The 21,913-nt window shown below is 45.3% G+C and overlaps 1 protein-coding gene across 1 annotated transcript in view; it reads right to left on the minus strand.

Annotated features, from left to right (window-relative positions):
- Positions 1-21,501, minus strand: part of LOC139057609 (high-affinity choline transporter 1-like) — a 74,312-nt gene extending 52,811 nt beyond the window's left edge. The window contains exons 1-3 of the mRNA XM_070536138.1: positions 21,258-21,501; positions 16,610-16,717; positions 812-967 (exon numbers count right to left, since the gene is read on the minus strand). Coding sequence (XP_070392239.1) covers positions 812-967; positions 16,610-16,717; positions 21,258-21,450 — 457 coding nt within the window. The 5' untranslated portion in view covers positions 21,451-21,501. The remainder of the gene's footprint in view (positions 1-811; positions 968-16,609; positions 16,718-21,257) is intronic.
- Positions 21,502-21,913: the final 412 nt, after the last annotated feature.

Below are 21,913 nucleotides of genomic sequence, written 5' to 3' on the forward strand. Positions count from 1 at the left end.
TCCCGCCTCAAGACGTACTCCACTGCGTGATATCTACCGTAGAATGAACCAGGACGCTGCATTTGCTGTCGGGGTTCGTGTGTCGGGCGATTTGTGTCACGGTGAAGATGATGACACTGTCTTGGCGCACACCCTGTGCGGGTGCTGTCATACTAACAGTATGTTTAAAAGTGTTTTGTTAATTATAATCTCCCCGTAACAATACACATGTCGGAAATGTGTTCTGGACACTCCCAGTTAAGAATGTGAAACGTGATTCCTCCCGAATGTTTTATTATCGACAGCACTATCTTCAACAGACAAATATCCCAATGATACTGAGCGTGGTACTGCACACGAAACTGCCGAACGACCGGTTTCAAAAAGAAAGCATTAAAAATATATCATTAAGAATTGCAATAGTGCGGAGTAACCATGTAGACTGCGGTTCCCTGTTAAAGGTAAAACTACAATTTGTGATTGTTAGTTTGCAGGAGCTAGATGCAAATTCTGGATGAATAAGCGCCAATGCACTACACAGCCGCGTAGGAAGGTGCCACCGCCAGCCACAAGGCATCTGCAGCAAATCAGTGCAATTGTACAACGCTAACGGGAAACATCCACACGGGATATGATCATGTCCCTTTTTACCAATAGATTACACTGTACGCAAGTGTCATCATAATCATTAATGATTAGTCACTAGTCTTACGACGTCTGCAAACATGAGGCTAGAACGTTGTCATATGACTTCCCCTTCTCTCTACGTAAGAGTTCCGTCTCGGCATGCGCCCGACCGTCCATGTTACCCAACGCGCAATTTATCGCTCACCCAAGGCGGCTAAGATGGCGGCTGACCAGAACACCTCGCCACAGAGCGCCGGCAGGAAGAGCAGGCCACCCATGCGGGTTCCGAAATGCTTCTGGAAAGGGTCCAGCATAGTCTTGTAGCCGGCTTTACGCATCTTCACCGCAAAGAGGTTGCCACCTGCGTCAGTATGCAGATGTGTTGTATGTGTGTGGGGTAGTATCGCCGCATATACCTATGCAGATAGGTCTGGTGAAGGCGCAGATCTTAAGTTTCGGCGCAGAAATCCTAATGATCTGGAGGCGTTAGTTAGGTAACGCGATTAATCCATGAAAGTCTTTCTGCAAGGAGCACTCCTAAGTACTTATATCCAGTGTTGTGGTCAACTGTGTTAGAGGCCAAATAAGAAAAGTCATATATATATATATATATATATATATATATATATATATATATATATATATATATATTATCACTTCGTCACATCACCTTTATTTCAGCTAACGCCTCCAGACCATTAGGATTTCTGAGCCGCAACCTAACTGCGCCTTCACCCCTACGAACACTAGCTTAAATAACTTTTCTACGGCTGCAAATTGAGCACGCCTCTTGTATATCGTTACTTCATCAAAATACGTTATCGAACTCCTGGAGAACATCCGGAATAGAGCGAGCCGTTTCATTTGAAAACGTTATCGTAACCAGCCAAATGCAACCCAAATAGAAGTCGAACTTTCGTTGCATCCACTAACCACTCACCGCGATATTTCCCTTCTATTATTGTTCTATAGATTCATTCACATAGTTGGCCTATCCTTATCCAACCTGAAGAAACGATCCTCGATGTCACAACGACTGAACAATCAGTTCAGCCACACTTGAATTTACAGCAACACACGCGCTTTCAATTTTTCAGCTTTTACCCCGTGCGGTCCGTTTAGGAAACGCTCTCGCAAATAACATCGCTTTCCAATTGATACATAGGACATTTCACAATCTCATAATTAATCAGTATGCCATTTCAACAATCAAACATGTCTTGCGTTCTTCTAATTTGTTGCATTTCTTACAGTATCTATTACTGTATACATGCAAAAACATTTATAATGCTCGTATGTTATGTTATTGTTTTTTGTTATTGGTCTTCATGCTGTATGTGCAATATCGTAATAATTTTCCGCTTTTTCTCCGCTATTCCTATACGAATGTGGTACTGTATTTTCCCCTTAGCACAAAGCCGTCTCGAAGGCTGTAAGGTACTTGTAAATAAATAAATAAACAAATTTTCGCGGGCGAGAAGACGACTGCAGCATTAAGCCGGCACCGATGAATAAGAGGTAGAGGTTGGTCTTCGCCGTCTTGGCGGTTCTTACGCCTGGGCTACTCGCGTTTCTGGTAAATATTTGTAAATGTAGGTTTCTTGCGCCACATTTTAAGTGCGGAGTACTTCAGAATCCGGGAAATCGTCCGTCCAATGTCCTTGGGTGTCGCGCACCAAGGCCGATACCGTAACTAGTCAAGAGAGGGCGCCACAGCGTCTTGGGCGTCACGCACCTAGGCTGATGCCGAAACGAATCAAGAGCCACAGCATCAGTCAGGAGCCACAGCACCTAGGGTGATACCGAAACTAGTCAGGACAGGGCGCCACAGCACCTAAGCTGGTACCGAAACTAGTCAGGAGCGGGCGCCACAGCACCTAGGCTGGTAAGTAAGTAAGTAAGTAAGTGGTCCTGATCCCTTTTGACTCAGGCCAGGCGTTTGTCAACGCCACAGGAGATGTTCAGAGGACAAGAAGGAAAGAAAGAAAGGAGAGAAAGAACATAAAACACAGGTTTGTCACTGTCACTGTCTGCGAGTCCGTCTGGCTGGTCCGGTTTGTTGTATTCTAGGCTCCAGTCGCCTCGGATTTCACCAAAGCGACAACAATCCAATCCGCCAGCCATACCGGTTCAAGTCAGTGCGTCCCAGCTGCGTCGCTACCTCGTTTGCCGTTTCTCTTAGGAGCTCTTGTAGCTGAGGTGGTCGGCATCAGCGGCCACTCGCTGTGACTGGGCGGCTCTAGCCGGGCGATGTCTGTCTGCGGGTTTCCTTCACCTATTCGGCTCGCCTGCTCAGTCGTTCCCACTGTTCTAGCCGGATCTTCGTAGTCTCGACGCGTGCAGTTCGGTCCTCCTCGGTGAGACCAGTCAGCGCCAGGCTCTCAGCCAGGGGGCACGGCCGGGGAACTGCGGGAAGTCTAGGACATTGTTGTAGCACGTGAAGAAGGGTTTCTTCTGGTGCACCGCACAAGCGGCACGTCGGATCCACGCCGAATAGTTCGTGTCGGCGTTGGTTTGTGAGGAGAGCGCCAGTGCGGGCTTGAAACAGCAGGGCGCTGCCTCTATCTCCTCGGTAGTCTGGTGATGGGCATGGTTCCGGCTTGTGGTGGTAATATAGTGCCAGGCTTTGCTTTTTTGCCACTGTCGTGCGCCAGATCGTTTTTTCAGCCTCATTGATTTCCTTGATGACTGCCTTGCGCCAATCTGCCTCCGTCTTGGTGTCGTGTTGTTTTGAATTTTCGCTGTATTTCGTGTCTAGGGACGTGTATTTCCGAATCCAAGCCGTCTTGATGTTTTTGTATCTTAGGTGTAGGTACCAAAACTAGTCAAAAGAGGGCGCCACAGCCTCTTGTGTGTCACGCACCCAGGCTGATGCCGAAACGAGTCAAGAGAGTATTCCACTGTGAGGTTAGAGGAAGGTGAAAAATCCCTGTCGTAGCGACAGTAGATAAAACGAACAGATTTCGTTTGTAAGGACTCAATCTTGCTAATATCATTTTTTTATCAAGAGGGTTCCAAACTATATATGCATATTGAAAGATAGGGTAGATTAGTGTTTTGTATGCTACCAGTTTGCTTTCTTGAGGAGTCACACGAAGGGAGCGTTGGAGATGGCCGATGTTTTCGATGAATTAGTATATATTACTTCAGCAGGCTTGCTCCAAGTTAAGTTGTGGTTGAATAAGAGTTCGTATTACTTATATTCGGGTATTCTTGGTACGAAAGGAGTCACTGAAAAAGTACTAGAGAAACGAAGCAGTTAAAAGCCTAGTGAATGTGAATGAAACGGCTTTGGTGAAGTTCACACTCATCTGCCAGGTGTTACACTATCCGTAGAAGTGTAAGAATGCTAATTAAGAGCAGTATCATCTTGAGGGGAGTTAATATTGCGGTAGAGGATGCAATCATCAGCATAGAGACGCATGTTAATTATGTTTTGTGGCAAGTCAGTTATGTAAAATAGCAACAGAATTGGACCGGGCAATGCACCTGCGGGGCGCCAGAGGAGACATGATCAATAGGCGGGTCAGAAGTATTGTAGCGTGCAAAATGGGAACAGTCGGACAGAAAACTGGCAATCCAGTCTACGCAGTTAGGATTATTTAGGATGAGGCTGAGTTTAACTAGTAGATTATGCTGAACCACAGTGTCGGACGCTGTGGACAGATCTATGAAAATTTCGTCAACCTGTGCACCATGGTCTTGTGCTTTAGCAATGTCATGCATGAATTCAACCAGATGAGTTACGGGTGCAAACACCGCGACGAAAACCATGCTGGCAATCAATCAGTACGTTAATGGATTCTAGGCAATCTACGATATATTGTAAACTATATGTTCGAGTAGTGTGCCAGAATTACAGGTTAGGCAGATTGGTCAGTAGCTAGTTGTCATCATCTTATTGCCAGATTTGTGAAAAACCAGACATTTAACACGTCGCCACGAAGAAGGAACAAGGGCAGTTGCTAATGATTTGTTAAACATAACAGTGAGATAACTATTATACCAAAGGAAGTAAATAACAATGAAAGCATTACAAATGCCGCCAGGACCACAGGACCTTTTACTGTCGAGTTTACAGTAATACAGAGAGGTTACTAATTGTTGAAGCTATATAATATTGAAAAGCAGGGAGTTTCAGGTGGTCTTAAATCGAAACGAATTGAAAATATTAGTTGAAGGCAGATGCCATTTTATTGGAGTTACTAGAAGGCTTCCCAATAATTACAAAAGTAGTAATATAATTTGCGCAAGGCAAGATAGACTGCAAAAATTTCTTGGAAATTGGTTTTCAGAAGCTGAGGAAATATAACTCTGAAATATAAATCTTTGCCCGATTTGAGTTTACCTCGAAGTTCCTGCTTCACTTCGTTAAACATTACAGTTTTAGCCGGATCACTACTCAGCTTTGAGCGACTTGGTCTCGTGACACATCGTGACAAGTGCAAAGCACCTCTCGTCAGCCATGTTTCAGCTAAGTGTTGGTTTACTGCGTTGTAAGAGCGACAAAACGGTGAATGTATGAGGGAATAAGGTTTTCGAAAACAGAAACTAAATGATTAACATCATCATCGGCACTCATTTAAACAGTTATTGACATTTTCACTCAGGGTTTCAATAATGGAAACATTATTAAACGTTGGGAAGCGAGGAGTGCAAAATGTGTGGCTTTTTTGCCTGCAAAGCAATACAACCTGCAACTACCCGAAATCGCAAATATCTTTAGTCACTGCGCATTCAAAACTGCCTTCCACGAGGCATTCGCTGAGAAAGTCTAGATCTAGAAGGTCTTCACTTCTGGTAGGCTGGCTGTTGTTTAAGACCAGTCGACTGTGACAGCTCCCGAAAACTCCTTCGATGAGCGAAACTCATGACGAGGCAGGGCTAATGACGACCATTGATATACCTGGAGCATTAAAATGCCCCATAAGCAGTATGTGTGAAGATAGGATGTTGCACTCGTGCGAAAACATATTCAGACTAGATAAGCCGCCATGAGGTGAACGGGGCAGCAATATAGGATGCCAATTATTACTGATCTATTTTCAAGGTATACCTTACGCCAAGCAGACCCTAGTTTGATCAGAGCTTGGATTACATAATGGTCACATTTCAGGAAAAGGACTGCACCACCTCCTCGGCCGTGTTGCCTGTCAACTCTAACAAAGTTGACATCAGGTGGTGCTATTTCATCATATATATCACCGTGTAGCCACGTCCCTGTGACGCCTATAATACAAGCATCGTGACAAGTAATGAGTGTGAAAAAGTGACTAAATTTGTTAAGCAAGTTCGTGGCATTGACTTTCAGAACTTGTAGGTTACTATGTGAAGTAAGATAATTTCATCTAGTTTTATGGGCGGGATTGTGTGCGGCAGCGCCTGACCTGCGGTTGAATGCTTCGACAAGATCATTGGTGTATTTATGCCAGTTATAGCATACGTTATCGACGAACCTATTATCAAAGCGTATCCTTACAGAAGGCCCAGTGTAACGAAAGCATGTGGTAGCATCCCATAGATGCTTACATATTCGGTTAGAAAAATCCTGCCGAATGCTTTAGCAAGTGTCTTTGTGCTTGAATTCCTGAGTACCTGTATTTTCTCATTCAAATCCAGGAAGTTAATGAACACAGGACGTGCATTAGTTCTGCAGGCAACACCTATAATACCTAAAGTGGTATTATCAGTTGGACAAGGTATAATGGATTGCCAATTTTTTTGGAATTGCTGTTTAAAAGCCGAGGCAGTGTTACTCTGAAATGGAAGTCCTTGGCCGATTAAAGTTTAGCTCGCAGTTCCTCCTTAACTTCGTTGAACATTGCTGATTTAGCGGGATCACAACTCAGCTCTGAGCGCCGTAGTTATTGACACGTCGCAACAAGAGTAAAGTATATCTTATCATCCATACTTTATCCAAGTTATTGTTTACTGCGTTTTAACAGGAACAAAATGGTCAATGCAGTATTATATAGTGAAATCTTTCAATGCTAGCGAACTGCATTTTAAGCACATCCGATAACCACAAGGATACACTCGAAAGTAGTACGTCGTCGTTTTAGTCTTGTACTTCAGGTAATCCATGCCAGACCACTTTATTTCTACGCGACTATTTTCGAAATAATCAACGCTCAAAACGAGCTAACCAACTGTGTCAGTAAAGTGATCCTGAAACTGCTGTCTTTAGCATTTATGCTTCAGACGGTAGTGTTAACTTTCTCAGTCAAAGTACACGTTCAATTTCCCATTTGCCCACAACGCTTTACTGACAGAGCAGATTCAATGGCATTCACACAAGATTCCAGCGCCTCGAGAGGCGAATTAACAGGCTGTCCGAGTAACTTAATATCAAAAGACATTTGTTCCTGGTCAGCAATTAGCCTCGCCAATCTATCAGCATGTAAAGTATGACGCTATCTGCAGAGCAATCAACATTCAGAGAACCTGTTCCTGCGACATTCGTTTGATTGGGGTTCAGGTTACTTCCAGGACGCGTACTGTTGGCAGTATTGCGAGGGCCTGCATTTAGTCCAATAGCCCCGATTAAAAAGACATCGCTGAAGCAATTTAGTGCAATAGGACATAAGTAAAAGTCACCGCCCCTTCCACTTCGTGAAGATGGTGGAAGAGCGAAGCGGTGCTAGTTTTTTTTTTTTTGTGAGGGTTAATGCCTCAGGGCATACAGGCTTATAGGGTGCGGGCGAATGAATAATGAATAAAATTATGAGTAAATGAATAAAAAAAGATTTGTGGATCTATTGAAGTTCAGGAGGGATCGATAATGCGGACCCTGCGTCCCAGCAGTGCAGTCGCTAGGATTATGCGGCGAAAGTCCCGCTGCTGCGAGGTGCCGGAGCATGGTCAGTTTCAAGGCAGGGCAAACTCACAGCATGTGGGGCATGTCGGCTTCGGCACTGCGTGACTTGCAGACCGGACGCCTAGGGCGTGGATATAACTGGTGAAAGCGCTGCCACTTCCGAGTCATGACAGGAGTGAGGGCAACCCCGACGCGTATCCTCTGAAGCACAGCCTCCTCTCACGCGTAAGACCACCGCGGGAGAGTTACCGCACACGGAGGTACGAGAGCACGTGTGCGGCGCCGGAGGTGATCCTTTCTTCTTAAAAAGAGGGTGGCATCACCTCGGTATGTGGTGTTACTGGCACCGAGTGTTACATCATGCAAGTCAAACTTCACAAGCAGTCTATATTGCAAATATTTTACCATTCTTTCCCACGTATCCCGCGCGCACTTCGGGATCGGCCTCCCAGCACTGCCGTTTAAACTATGCGTCTCTGGCGCGCAGCAAGACGTCGGCCCTACGATGACGAGTCCATTAACGAGCCAACTCTCACTGACGCTCGCGGTAGGCAGCTTTTCCCTGAGGAATACGCAATTCTCGTGGTATTCTCATATTTGTAGCTGAAATCGAACGTATGGAATCACTAATGCAAAGCAGCGTAAATTGGGCGCGAGGCCCACCACTGGAGATCCGGGTGCTGCCATCGTTTCCACGGGTGGTTGGTTTGGTGTGGCGTGTCTTCCAGCACTTATTGCGCCAGAAAGCAGTGCCGGCCGCCACGCGCTCTTCGTATCGCGTCTATCACGCGTACGTTGCTGCTGCCATGCCCACTGAAAAAGGAATGTGCTGCCGGCGCCTTTATACACAAAGGCTCGTGGCTGACGTCACAAACGTGAACGTCATGTCCATTTTCGTTCATCAGGTTTTTGGCAGACAGGCTGACCAGCAAACCAAGATTACCATTCGCTGGTGATACAAGCGTTCTTTTGCACAAGGGATCCGAAATGTGCGCATGTACTGTGGTAGTCGAAGATGCGGCAGCTGCCAGATAAGAAAACGAATTCTGCACGGAATGCTCGTGTGGGACCGGATGACCGAGGCAGGCAAGAAGCTGTGTGAAAAAGAAAAGACGGTTCAGCATCCTGTCTACATTGCTGAGTCCTCACCCACTATCGCCGGCTTCTGACACATTGACAAGCATCGTTCATCGTGAAATAGAAGTAATGTCACCAGCTCCATTGTCTCGACTGCCAACAAGGGTATGATTTCTTTCGTTCAAGCTGTGGTTCCACAGAAGGTCGCTGATTTGGAACTACCCTCTGTCTGATCTATTCGTGTTCGAAACACCAACCACATTCCGCAAGTCTCTTCGAGAAAGGAGCTCTTACTCCCGATGCCGCCACCTTTCTGAGTGGAGGAAGCTGGATAATCGCCCAATGTGTTTCACGGCCTCTTTAGGTGGGCATGTTGCGCGACACTGCTGGAGGCACCTTGAGAGAGCACGGTCTCACTGACGACGCCGATAATTGGACGCGAGGAGTGGAGGAGCCCATTTCGCAAAAGTCCGTAAGCACGGATGAATGCGGTTTTTGTTTCCTTTCACGACTGCGGCGCGAAGGCGGTCGGCCGCGACGTCATGTTGACACAGTGACACCAGTGGCTGCAAGGGCAAAACATGAATTGCTCTTGAGTTGTACCGGACAAGAGAGGTGAGGCAAGCTTTGTCATGGCCTTGACCTTCCCTGTGTTGGCACTGACTTCTGTTGTGGATACCACATTCCTTAGAAATGCGGCTTCGGTTTGACGAAATGTGCTTGCCAATGTTCAGGGTAACAGCTGTACCAACCAGCTTCTTTAGCCCACGCCGTAGATTAGCATCCGGGTCTTCAATTGTCGTTTGACAGAATGCTGTGTTCTTGCAGAAAACTCACGTCGGCTAGTCCTTCCAGCGCTCGGAGCATGTCGCGTTGGTAGAACTCTGCTGCCGTGGAATTTCCGAATAATAGTCTCCAGAAATAAAACCTTGCGATAGGTCTGATGAGAGTTGTGTATTCGCGACAATTTTTGGGCAATAGAACGTGCCAGTATCCTGCTCGTGTATCCAACTAGGCGGTTAAACACTGTTACACATGCCAGTTTTGCGAGACACTCGTCGCCATAAGCAAGCGATCATGAATTATCTGCTGAATGAGCTGGGCATATCAACGCAGATGTGAAGCTCGTTCTTTTTCCTTCCGACGACCATCGGAAAACACTATTGGGTTGTTCGCTCTACTTTCTGGATGACATCCATGTTAAGCATCCTTTTCAGCATCTGCACAAGTGGGTAACGGTGGATGTGGGTGCACTAAATGTAGTTATAGACAACTTATTGGTTTTCTGAGCCTGAGGTTCCACCTTTGGGGTTCAACAGGCGCGCGGAATCGTAGTGGCCTTTCGTCCCACAATGGTTACGTGTCTTGTTCGCCGTAGGGCACTGTGCCTTCGTGTGGTCGCGCACGCTGCCACACCACGTGCAGCGTTCATCTTACAGCTTCATTTCGCGTCGTGGGCACGACGGCCTGAAAGGGCCTTTTTTTACCTTGCGGTGGGCTTTACTGCTGGCCTAGCCGCGCACTTCTACGCAAGGAGCCGGCTGTTAAATGGAGTGCATTTCTTTGCGTTCAGGTTTCGCGGCCTCTGAATTGCGGGCAGCTGTATAATCGCTTTCTACAGAGTGAGTTCTGCGTCAAGCTGCAGCTTCTCACTGACTTTCTCGTCATGCAAGCCAACCACGAGCCTATCCCGAATCAATTCGTCTTTGAGAGTTGCGTATATAGTCGTAGTTTTCTGCAAAACGCTCAGTAACGAACGCATCGGCGCTTTCATGTGGCTCTCATTTCCGAGATTTGAATCTCGCTCGCTCGTATGAAATTATTGCAGGACAGAAAATACTTTTCAAAAGCATTCACTGCGACATTATACGATGGCATCTGTTCGCCAGTCAGTTTCATGGAGATGAGCAGGTCCACCTCTTCTTCACCCGAGGTGCAGAACAATGTGGGTCCGGTGGCAGCATCGCAAACATGCGCTGAAAATTTGCCTACTTCTAGTTACAGATTGCTGCAAGTACCTTTTTCCACAATCTTCAATGTTGTGATCCTTCGGATTACCGGCTCGTCGGTCTGCCCCACCGGACGGGCGACGCTTGCTCAGGAAGCTTCACGAGTCCGTTGCCAATGAAGGCACTAAACGCAAACGTGTCAGCCGGCGTGGACTGCTTCCTCCCCTGCTGGCCAGCACTAACCTGGCGGTACTGCGCATGCTCCGGCACCTCGGCGACATCTACGGGCTCGCAACAGGATAAAGGATGAACGCCTCTGCGGTTCCACTTCAGTGGGTCTGGTGGCAGCATCGCAAACATGCGCTGCAAATTTGCCTACTTCTACTTACAGGTATGCAATTGGTATGGTTGTAAATGTTATAGAAATGATGATCGCTTCTTGTTGCTGCTGCCGGACCCTCCCACGTTCTTTTTCCCGAAAAGTGGTATCTCTTGTGCACATGTTGAAAGGCCTGTTGATTCTTTCAGGAGACATAGAAACTAAGCCGGGTCCCGTCACTGAAAAAATGTTCGCCGAATTGCTGTCAGGACAGGCTCGCATAAGCTACGAAATATCTGCACTAACCTCTAAAATTGCCTGTTTCGATGATCGTCTCTCTAAACTAGAGTCATTTGTCGCCAAGGCCAAAGATGTCGGTGAGCGCGTGCAGGAACTAGAAAATACTGTTTCTGGTCTCTCAGATATGATCCAAAAGCTGGAGCGTAAGAATGACGACCTTGAAAATCGGTCGCGACGGAATAACTTGGTTATTCATGGTTTATCTGAAACACTGAATGAGACACCTGAGGCAGTTCTTACTTCAGTACTAAGCATGCTAACGTCAAAGCTTGACGTAACGTGTGATAACATCGAGCGTTGCCACAGACTTGGGCAAAAAAGGACAGGTAAAGATAGACCAATAATTATCAAACTGTTGGATTTTCGAACTAAAATAGATATCTTAGCTAACGCACGCAAACTGAAGGGTTCGAACATTTACGTCAGTGAAGACTTTTCTGCACGCGTGCGACAGGTGCGCAGAAGCCTATGGCAGAATTCAATGGAACTCAGAAAAGTTGCAAAGAAGGTACCGTTACAACAAGAGCACCTGATTATCGACAGTGTTCGATACGAGTGGAGCGACGCCAGAAAGTGCGTTGTTAGGGCGGCTGATTACACCGCTCCCAGGAATACCAACTGACTTCCACATAAAAGGAAACTGACACTTCTGAACTTTAATGCGCGCAGCTTGGTTAACAAATATGTTTGTTTCAACTGGCTTGTAGAATGTCACAAACCATCAATAATATGTGTTACTGAGACTTGGCTAAATGACTCCATTTCTGAGAATGAATTTTTGCCACCTGGTTACTCAGTGTTGAGAAATGACAGGACTGTTGGTCGTGGTGGTGGCGTAGCACTTTTTATTTCTAAAGATATTAAATACGTTTTGCTGCCGAAGCTTCATGACAGCGAATCGGTTTGGTGCAAGATTGACCTTAGCTAGTGGCTTTACTACTGTGATTGGCGCTGTATACCGACCGCCAAATGATGTCAATTCTATCCATGCTGTCTCGGATTATATTGCAGTGAACAGGCTACAGAAAAGCCAGTTAATATTATGTGGCGATTTTATTGCCCCCTACATTGACTGGCGTTCTCTTTCTTCTACTGGACGTGATCGACCGATCTGCGATGCTCTAATCAATCTTGCTGTGTCGTATGATTTAACACAGGTCGTTAGCTCGTGCACCCGAGAATCTGCTATTTTGGATTTGGTCTTGCTTAGTGATGGGCTCCTGTGTAGCGAATGTGACGTTGTGGAGGGCATCTCCGATCACAAGGCGGTAATTGTGCACCTAGATATTGCTCTAGAGCCCAATAAACCAACGTATAGTACTGTCCATGACTTTTCTCGAGCTGACGACAATTCTATCGTCGCCTCGCTTGCATCACACTTTGATGAGTTTATGTTTTCGAGTGATGCCTTAAGTGTTGACTTGTTAGTTGAAATGTTTCAGAAAATTGTCAAAGAGTGCGTAGCTAATTTTGTACCAAAAAATGTGTAAAGCGAAACTCGAAACACCCTTGGTACACTAGAGAGATTATTCAGTTGATTCGCCGGATAAAGCGCTTCCGCCGTGGCTCTCGCACTCGGAATGTCCGAGAAAACTCAGTGCTAACATCGCTTAGACAAACTCTTAAGACTAAAATGCAGCACGCTAGAGACTACTACTATAACAACACTCTAACAACATTCCTAAAAGACAACCCATCCAAATTCTGGAAAACAATTGTTCCTCCTGTGCCCAACTCAACTTCTATGGTCATCAAAAGACAGTCGTGTTCAAATGCTGTTATGATCTCTGAAGCGTTCAATAGATATTTTAAATCGGTTTTTGTTGAAGATAACGGCATTATCCCTAAGTTTCACTGTGATAGTGCTTCAGCATGTTTTCCAAAACTTCAGTTAACGATTAGCAGAGTTCACGCCCTCTTGTTAAATATTGATACTAGTAAAAGTGCTGGACCAGATAACATTCCAAACACGTTTTTAAAAAGATACTCAGAATACTGTGCGCGGTATCTCACTATCATATTTCAAAAATCTGTAGAATCGCAAACTGTTCCCCGTGTCTGGAAAGTTGCTCAAATTGTACCGATACACAAATCTGGCATTAGGCAATCAATTTCCAATTATAGACCAATCTCGTTATTATCTACTTGTTGTAAACTACTAGAACACATAATTCATAAACACATTATACAGTACCTAAATAATAACAACATTCTTTCACATCATCAGCATGATTTTAGATCGGGTTTTTCCACGGTTACGCAACTAATTGAATTCACTCACGACGTTGCTACTACACTTAACAATCGTGGCCAGATTGACGCCATATTTGTTGACTACTCCAAAGCGTTTGACAAGGTATGTCATGCTAAGTTACTCATGAAGCTTGACTCTTTATTCAGAGGCATACACGGCAATCACTTACTTGGCTGGGTAAGAGACTACTTGCATCTGCGGTCCCAGTTTGTCTCATTTAATCAGGCGCAATCATCCTCAGTAGGTATTTCTTCCGGCGTCCCACAGGGCTCCGTACTGGGACCACTTTTATTCATTATTTACCTTAATGATGTCGAGAGTGTTGTTACTAACTCTGCTGCTAAGGTCCGTTTGTACGCAGACGACTGTGTCTTGTACTGCAACATCGCCAGCGCCAGTTCTCAGGAGCTGCTGAATAACACGTTCAATGCCTTCTGCAACTGGAGCAAGACCTGGTAAATGGAAATCAACTTCGATAAAACAGTATCAATGACCTTTTCAAACAAAAAGGAACCCCTGAAGTTTGCCTATAGTAATGATGAGAAGACTTTGACTTCCGTCACCGAGTTCAAATATCTTGGTGTAATTTTTTCTTACAACTTAAAATGGCACAAACACGTCGACTTCATTTGTTCCAGGGCTCTAAAACGACTTGCATATTTAAAAAGCACACTAAAACCAGCAACCAAGGAATGCAAACTAGCAGCTTACAGATCCCTCGTGAGGCCCACTCTAGAATATGCATCTGTCGTCTGGTAACCCAACTGCGTATATGATGTATCAAAGATTGAGGCTGTGCAGAAGAAAGCTATTAGATTTATTTACAATCGATACGATCGCAATTTCTCCCCTTCTCTGCATGCTGGCCTGCTATCACTTGAGCCATTGGCACATAGGCGCACGTGTGAAAGGATTATATTGTTGCACAAAATTGTACATGCTTCTGTCACTGTCGACGTACTTGACATTTGTTGGCTCCTCGGCACGTGTAACGCGAAGAGCCAATCCCTTGATTATTGTTCCCTTTAGAGCTCACATAGATAGCTTTAAATTTTCTTTCTTGCCATTAACCATTGAATTGTGGAACACGCTACATACTAATCTACGAGAATTGTCACTTGAGCGTTTCGTGGACGAAGTTCGTTTACATGTGACATGTTGATTGTATGTTATCTTGATGTACTCACCCACTCCTGCTATGTCTCAATTTTGAGACAGCATTATTTGTAAATAAATAAATAAATAAATAAATAAATAAATAAATAAATAAATAAATAAATGTGTTGGTTTGTGTCATCTAGCCCGGGCTCTTGAGACCGAATATTTAAAAAGACAGTAACCTTCCCGCCTACGATGCCATTGAGTACAATCTTCATGCTTGCGGAAGTGGAGCTTTGTCGGCAGGTCTGCGGCAAGCGGGTCAAACGCCGTTGTTGCATGGCGCCCGTTTCGGTGTGCGGCTTACTACGTCGAGATGGCTGTACTCGTGGGCACCTTGTTACCTTGGTTATCCCACCGCTGCCTTCATGTGGTAGTCGCGGCCAGTAACCAGTAATGAAGACTGCTTTGCATTACATTATTATGCTGGCGGGCTGACTTAGCGGTGCCGTTGGGTTTACTGCTGCGTCTCCGCTCGTGTGTGGGAGGCCGGGGTTTTCTCAGGAGTCCGCTTGGCTTTCTGGCGACTTGGGGTGGTGCGCTCGCGATGGCTGTATGGCATATCCGATAAACTCAAGCAAGCCGAGTGACTGTTCGTCACCACCGCCGTGCAAAGGGAATGGCAATAAATCATCATCGTCGTCGTCGTCGTCGCCGTCGTCGTCGTCATCATCATCATCATCATCATCATCATCATCATCTTCTTCTTCTTCTTCTTCACCACCACCGACAGGAATTATACGGGTATCAAGAAAAAGAACAATCATACGACGAAATCAAGAAGTTCTGTGCTGCGTGTGATCAGGAAGTGACCTTTCAGTTGTCAGTGCGCCTTGCGATGGTCTCGCACTCCTTGGTTGTTGCTCGTGTTCTCTGGCAACATCTCCTCCCCGCCCCCCGTTTGCAGCTGTGATAAACCCACTAGCTGAAGAACAAAATAACATGTTTCGACTAGAAATGGCACCCATCGTGGTTGCTTAGTAGCTATGCGGCTGAGCTGCTAAGCACTAGGTCGCGGGATCGCATGCCGGTCATGGTGGCCGCATTTCGATCACGGCGAAACTAGGAAACACCCCTGCGCTTAGGTTTATGTGCACGTTAAAGAACATAGGGTCGTCTAAATATCAGGAGTCTCCCACTACGGCCTACCTCAAAATCAGATCGTATTTCTGGCCATCATTAAAAAAATAACTAGCAACAGCAGCTGATATTCATCGCCTCGATGCTGCTGGCACTGCGCGCCACTGGAGAGTTCGACATATCCAATGTCCAGTTAATTATAATGGAGTTATTTTACATCAGTATCGCGCAGTAGGTTCTAGTGTTCTGCATAGAGAATAATGCTATTGATCCGGGTTCGGTATGGTTGGATTCAACTGTAAGCTAAAGTTTTGGTTATGTTTGCAATCTCGTCTCCTCAAGTCATATGCATCAAAATATTCTCTGAAGTTCACCTACATATAGCTGTGTACGATGCATACCCCGTATGTTTATTTTTGCAATTACTTCGTTATGTGAGCCTTGGCAACAGTACGGCTCTATTCCTAAGCTTGATTAGGGAGGCTTAATTACGAACTTCTAGCGTAATATTTTCTGCATATTTTGAGCAGGAAGTACAAATATTTTACCCACAACATGCTTGTGAACGTTATTTCCGTTAGCCATTTGTGTCAGGCATACAATTTTAAACACACAATGAAGTTCGTGTCTGTTCTCATTTCTATACAACCAGCTTCCAAAGTCTTTCGCGAGCATTCAGGGTTATCCAGCATTTCAAAACCGCAATAATAAATATCTCTTATTAAATGGTGAATCATCATTCTCCAGTGCTGTTCTCGTATTGTTGCATGTGTTTCTATGTAATTGGTGTATTTTTCGACATACTGATTGTCTAAGGCCACCTTACTGTTTTAATCTCTTACTTGCCTGCATAATTTTATGCGCGCATATTTGATCGCCCCTGCCCTTTTTAATGTTTCTATGAAGATGCAGCGTAAAATAAATGCCTAAAGGGTCCCTAGCGCTTCTTCTTTTCATTGCGAGTGCTACGGTTGCTCCTTCTTTCTCTCTCCCTCTCTCTCTCTGTCTCTCTGCGCACACTGAGCCCACACACATGGAGGTTCCCTCACCGATGGCAAGGCTGATGGCGTAGCCGAAGGGAGCCTGGCACCAGGCGAGGCCGCTCACGTAGATTATCTCGGCGGTGCCATTGATGTACCCTCCGCCTACCCAGGTGGCTGCGCAAAACATAAAATGTTAGCAGCACAACACGTCGCACTTTCCTTACCAATATTCAAGCTGTGGCGACATTCATTCAACTGTAAGGACAACTGGATATCTAGGATTGTGTTGTCGTCACGTCAGACGTTCGCCGCACGCCACAGCTTTGTGCCGGCACAAATATGATTAGGCGCAAAGGCATTTACGTGTGCATCCATAATTCTAAAATATGTAAGGTGGACATTCGCTGGCAAATGTTTTTCATTAGCTGTATTGAAGGAAATGTGGACCTATGTATAGCTCAGTGCAGGCTATGCATAATCGCCTGCGACATGTTACATGTGCGCAAAACGTCAAATTGCTAGCAGCAAATAAGCAAAGCAAAATCTGCTTACTAAAATTTTAAGGTGCACAAAAAATATTTATACACAAGCGTCACGCCCATGTGCCCGCACCAGTTACATTTTCGTATTCATCTTTTTTTTTAACGCGCAGCACCCGAATGAAACGACCTTTCCCACCACATCGCAACAATCACTTGTTCATCAACCTTCTTGAAGAGCGTAACCGATTTTCTTTCCGATTGGCAGCAAGTGGCTATATTGTGAGCCCGCTTTTATGTAATATCCCCTAGAGGGGTCTTTAAGAAAATAAAGCGATGTGATCATCACCATCATCATCATCAGCCTGGTTGCGCCCACTGCAGGGCAAAGGCCTCTCCCATGCTTCTCCAACAACCCCGGTCATGTACTAATTGTGGCCGTGCCGTGCCTGCAAACTTCTTAATCTCATCCGCCCACCTAACTTTCTGCCGTCCGCTGCTACGCTTCCCTTCCCTTGGGATCCAGTCCGTAACCCTTAATGACCATCGGTTATCTTCCCTCCTTATTACATGTCCTGCCCACGCCCATTTCTTTTTCTTGATTTCAACTAAGATATCATTAACTCGCGTTTGTTCCCTCACCCAATCTGCTCTTTTCTTATCCCTTAACGTTACACCTATCATTCTTCTTTCCATAGCTCGTTGTGTCGTCCTCAATTTGAGTAGAACCCTTTTCGTAAGCCTCCAGGTTTCTGCCCCGTAGGTGAGTACTGGTAAGACACAGCTATTAAATACTTTTCTCTTGAGGGATAATGGCAACCTGCTGTTCATGATTTGGGAATGCCTGCCAAACGCACCCCAGTCCATTATTATTCTTCTGATTATTTCCGTCTCATGATCCGGATCCGCCGTCACTACCTGCCCTAAGTAGATGTATTCCCTTACGACTTCCAGTGCCTCGCTGCCTATTGTAAATTGCTGTTCTCTCCCGAGACTGTTAAGCATTAATTTAGTTTTCTGCAGATTAGTTTTTAGACCCACTCTTCTGCTTTGCCTCTCCAGGTCAGTGAGCATGAATTGCAATTGGTCCCCTGAGTTACTAAGCAAGGCAATATCATCAGCGAATCGCAAGTTACTAAGGTATTCTCCATTAACTTTTATCCCCAATTCTTCCCAATCCAGGTCTCTGAATACCTCCTGTAAACACGCTGTCAATAGCATTGGAGATATCGTATCTCCCTGCCTGACGCCTTTCTTTATTGGGATTTTGTTGCTTGCTTTATGGAGGACTACGGTGGCTGTGGAGCCGCTATAGATATCTTCCAGTATTTTTACATATGGCTCATCTACACCCTGATTCCGTAATGCCTCCATGACTGCTGAGGTTTCGACTGATGCAAACGCTTTCTCGTAATCAATGAAAGCTATATATAAGGGTTGGTTATATTCTGCACATTTCTCTATCACTTGATTGATAGTGTGAATATGGTGTATTGTTGAGTAGCCTTTACGGAATCCTGCCTGGTCCTTTGGTTGACAGAAGTCTAAGGTGTTCCTGATTCTATTTGCAATTACCTTAGTAAATACTTTGTAGGCAACGGACAATAAGCTGATCGGTCTATAATTTTTCAAGTCTTTGGCGTCCCCTTTCTTATGGATTAGGATTATGTTAGTGTTCTTCCATGATTCCGGTACGCTCGAGGTCATGAGGCATTGTGTATACAGGGTGGCCAGTTTCTCTAGAGCAATCTGTCCACCATCCTTCAACAAATCTGCTGCTACCTGACCCTCCCCAGCTGGCTTCCCCCTTTGCATATCTCCTAAGGCTTTCTTTACTTCTTCCGGCGTTACCTTCGGGATTTCGAATTCCTCTAGACTATTTTCTCTTCCATTATCGTCGTGGGTGCCACTGGTACTGTATAAATCTCTATAGAACTCCTCAGCCACTTGAACTATCTCATCCATATTAGTAATGATATTGCCCGCTTTGTCTCTTAACGCATACATCTGATTCTTGCCAATTCCTAGTTTCTTCTTCACTGTTTTTAGGCTTCCTCCGTTCCTGAGAGCATGTTGAATTCTATCCATATTGTACTTCCTTATGTCAGCTGTCTTACGCTTGTTGATTAACTTCGAAAGTTCTGCCAGTTCTATATTAGCTGTAGGGTTATATGCTTTCATACATTGGCGTTTCTTGATCAGATCTTTCGTCTCCTGCGATTGTTTGCTGGTACCCTGCCTAACGGAGTTACCACCAACTTCCATTGCACACTCCTTAATGATGCCCGCAAGATTGTCGTTCATACTTCAACACTAAGGCCCTCTTTCTGAGTTAAAGCTGAATACCTGTTCTGTAGCTTGATCTGGAATTCCTCTATTTTCCCTCTTACCGCTAACTGATTAATCGGCTTCTTATGTACCAGTTTCTTCCGTTCCCTCCTCAGGTCTAGGCTAATTCGAGTTCTTACCATCCTGTGGTCACTGCAGCGCACCTTGCCGAGCACGTCCACATCTTGTATGATGCCAGGGTTAGCGCAGAGTATGAAGTCTATTTCATTTCTAGTCTCGCCGTTCGGGCTCCTCCACGTCCACTTTCGGCTATCCCGCTTGCGGAAGAAGGTATTCATTATCCTCAAATTATTCTGTTCCGCAAACTCTACTAATAACTCTACCCTGCTATTCCTCGTGCCTATGCCATATTCGCCCACTGCCTTGTCTCCAGCCTGCTTCTTGCCTACCTTGGCATTAAAGTCGCCCATTAGTATAGAGTATTTAGTTTTCACTCTACCCATCGCCGATTCCACGTCCTCATAGAAGCTTTCGACTTCCTGGTCATCATGACTGGATGTAGGGGCGTAGACCTGTACAATCTTCCTTTTGTACCTCTTATTAAGTTTCACAACAAGACCTGCCACCCTCTCGTTAATGCTATAGAATTCCTGTATGTTACCAGCTATATTCTTATTAACCGGGAATCCGACTCCCAGTTCTCTTCTCTCCGCTAAGCCCTGGTAGCACAGGACGTGCCCGCTATTTAGCACTGTATATGCTTCTTTTGGCCTCCTAACTTCACTGAGCCCTATTATATCCCATTTACTGCCTTCTAATTCCTCCAATAGCACTGCTAGACTCGCCTCACTAGATAACGTTCTAGCGTTAAACGTTGCCAGGTTCATATTCCAACGGCCGCCTGTGCGGAGCCAGTGATTCTTAGCACCCTCTGCTGCGTCGCAGATCTGACCGCCGCCGTGGTCAGTTGCTTTGCAGCTGCTGGGGACTGGGGGAAGCGATGTGATGCGACACATTGAATGAGACAGCGAGATTTTAGACCCGATATATTCGCAAGCATGCAGAGAAGAATGTGTCTACGATTTCCATACACCGCATCCACAAATACAGCGTCTTACAGAGATGATCGAAGCACATAGAAATCATGTTTATCTTTTGCATGGTGCTCACGTAATTGTTCCTCATGAAATGAGGAACAATCACGTGACCAAAGCTTATTCGAATACGCGCGTTGCGACTGATCAAAAGAGCGAGCCTGCCTTGTTTAACTTTTGTTGTGGAGGGCGCAGAAGCTTTTTTTGTTTTGCTTTTTCTTTGAAGGTAGTGCCTTGAAAAAAATTTCAGTATGCAAAATTACAGAAAGATTTTATTTGTAACTGTGCATAGCTAATTATTTATATGCCTCCACATCACGCGCGCCGTGTTATTCGTCTGCTACAGGCGCGTTGTCAAAGCCACTCAAGTTCGAGTGATTTTAGGCCTGAGAATAGCAAGGCATCTTAATCAGAAAAAAACGCTATATGTTTACTGGTTACTTGAATGCAACATGGCACAATTCCGCGAATACGTAGACATTAGACTTCTTTTACTTATTTTAGTACAGAACGTAGACAGTAAGCGGCAAGCTTCCTTGGTCATCATCACGCTCTATGCAATACTGCCAGATGGTTTTAGATAACAGCAAAAGGAAGCATCGTTTCAGGTGACTGAAACACGTCACAGTTTGGAAGGGCTGAAATATAGGATGCGTGGTTGCGATTCTGTAGCGATCCCTTTTCTGACGCTATTGCTTTTCCCGGTTTATGCTATTCTTCAGTGATCAGAACGATTTTCCGACCGTGTTATCAGGCGGATATGCCGGCCTTGAACGGTGGCTGATAAGAGTGGCGCAGAATCGAGCGCAAATCAACGCTGCGAAATCGCAGCACTGCATCGCTCATTCGCACCTGTCATTGTGAAGACGCCGACAAAGAGGCCGATGTTTCTTCCGGCGAGCATGATATTAGACTGGTCGCCAATGGTGACATTCTGTGAGTCCTTTTCCGGGCCGCCACCTTTGCGTCCTGCCCAGATGCCTACGACAAGGATGACCAGGTAGAAAAACACAATGGCCACCAGGCCAGGGACGTTGATCGCCATGGCCTCGGTTTAAGAAAGACGGAGAAGGGCTCTTGACGCTTGGCGTCAGTAACTGCTTGCCAGCCGTTGCCAGTCTTCTTCTTCCACGCACATGATTATGGCGACGACGATGATGAGGAGGAGGAGAATTACTATGCTGTCTTCAATAAAAACTGAGAGAAATGCCTAATTCTTGGTCTGTCCCTGCACTCTGCGAACGATAAGCCAATTTAGAGTGTGTTTCGGGTGGCACTAAGTGGGCACGAAATCATTGTTTCGGCTTTTAAAATATTTTCCATATATTTGAAAATATGGCACGTACCCATGAGGAGGGATTTATATTTCATTTGAACCTTCATTGAATAAAAAAATGAATTCTTTGCAAAAAACTGTTTGTGCCGATAGCTGCGAAGGCTACTGGCCGGTCCAATTCAAAAATTAAAAATACTTTATTTATTAGTAATTACCCTCAGGACCAAAGGCA

Source organism: Dermacentor albipictus, chromosome 3 (genome assembly GCF_038994185.2).
Source record: "Dermacentor albipictus isolate Rhodes 1998 colony chromosome 3, USDA_Dalb.pri_finalv2, whole genome shotgun sequence".
Taxonomy (NCBI): Eukaryota; Metazoa; Arthropoda; class Arachnida; order Ixodida; family Ixodidae; genus Dermacentor; species Dermacentor albipictus.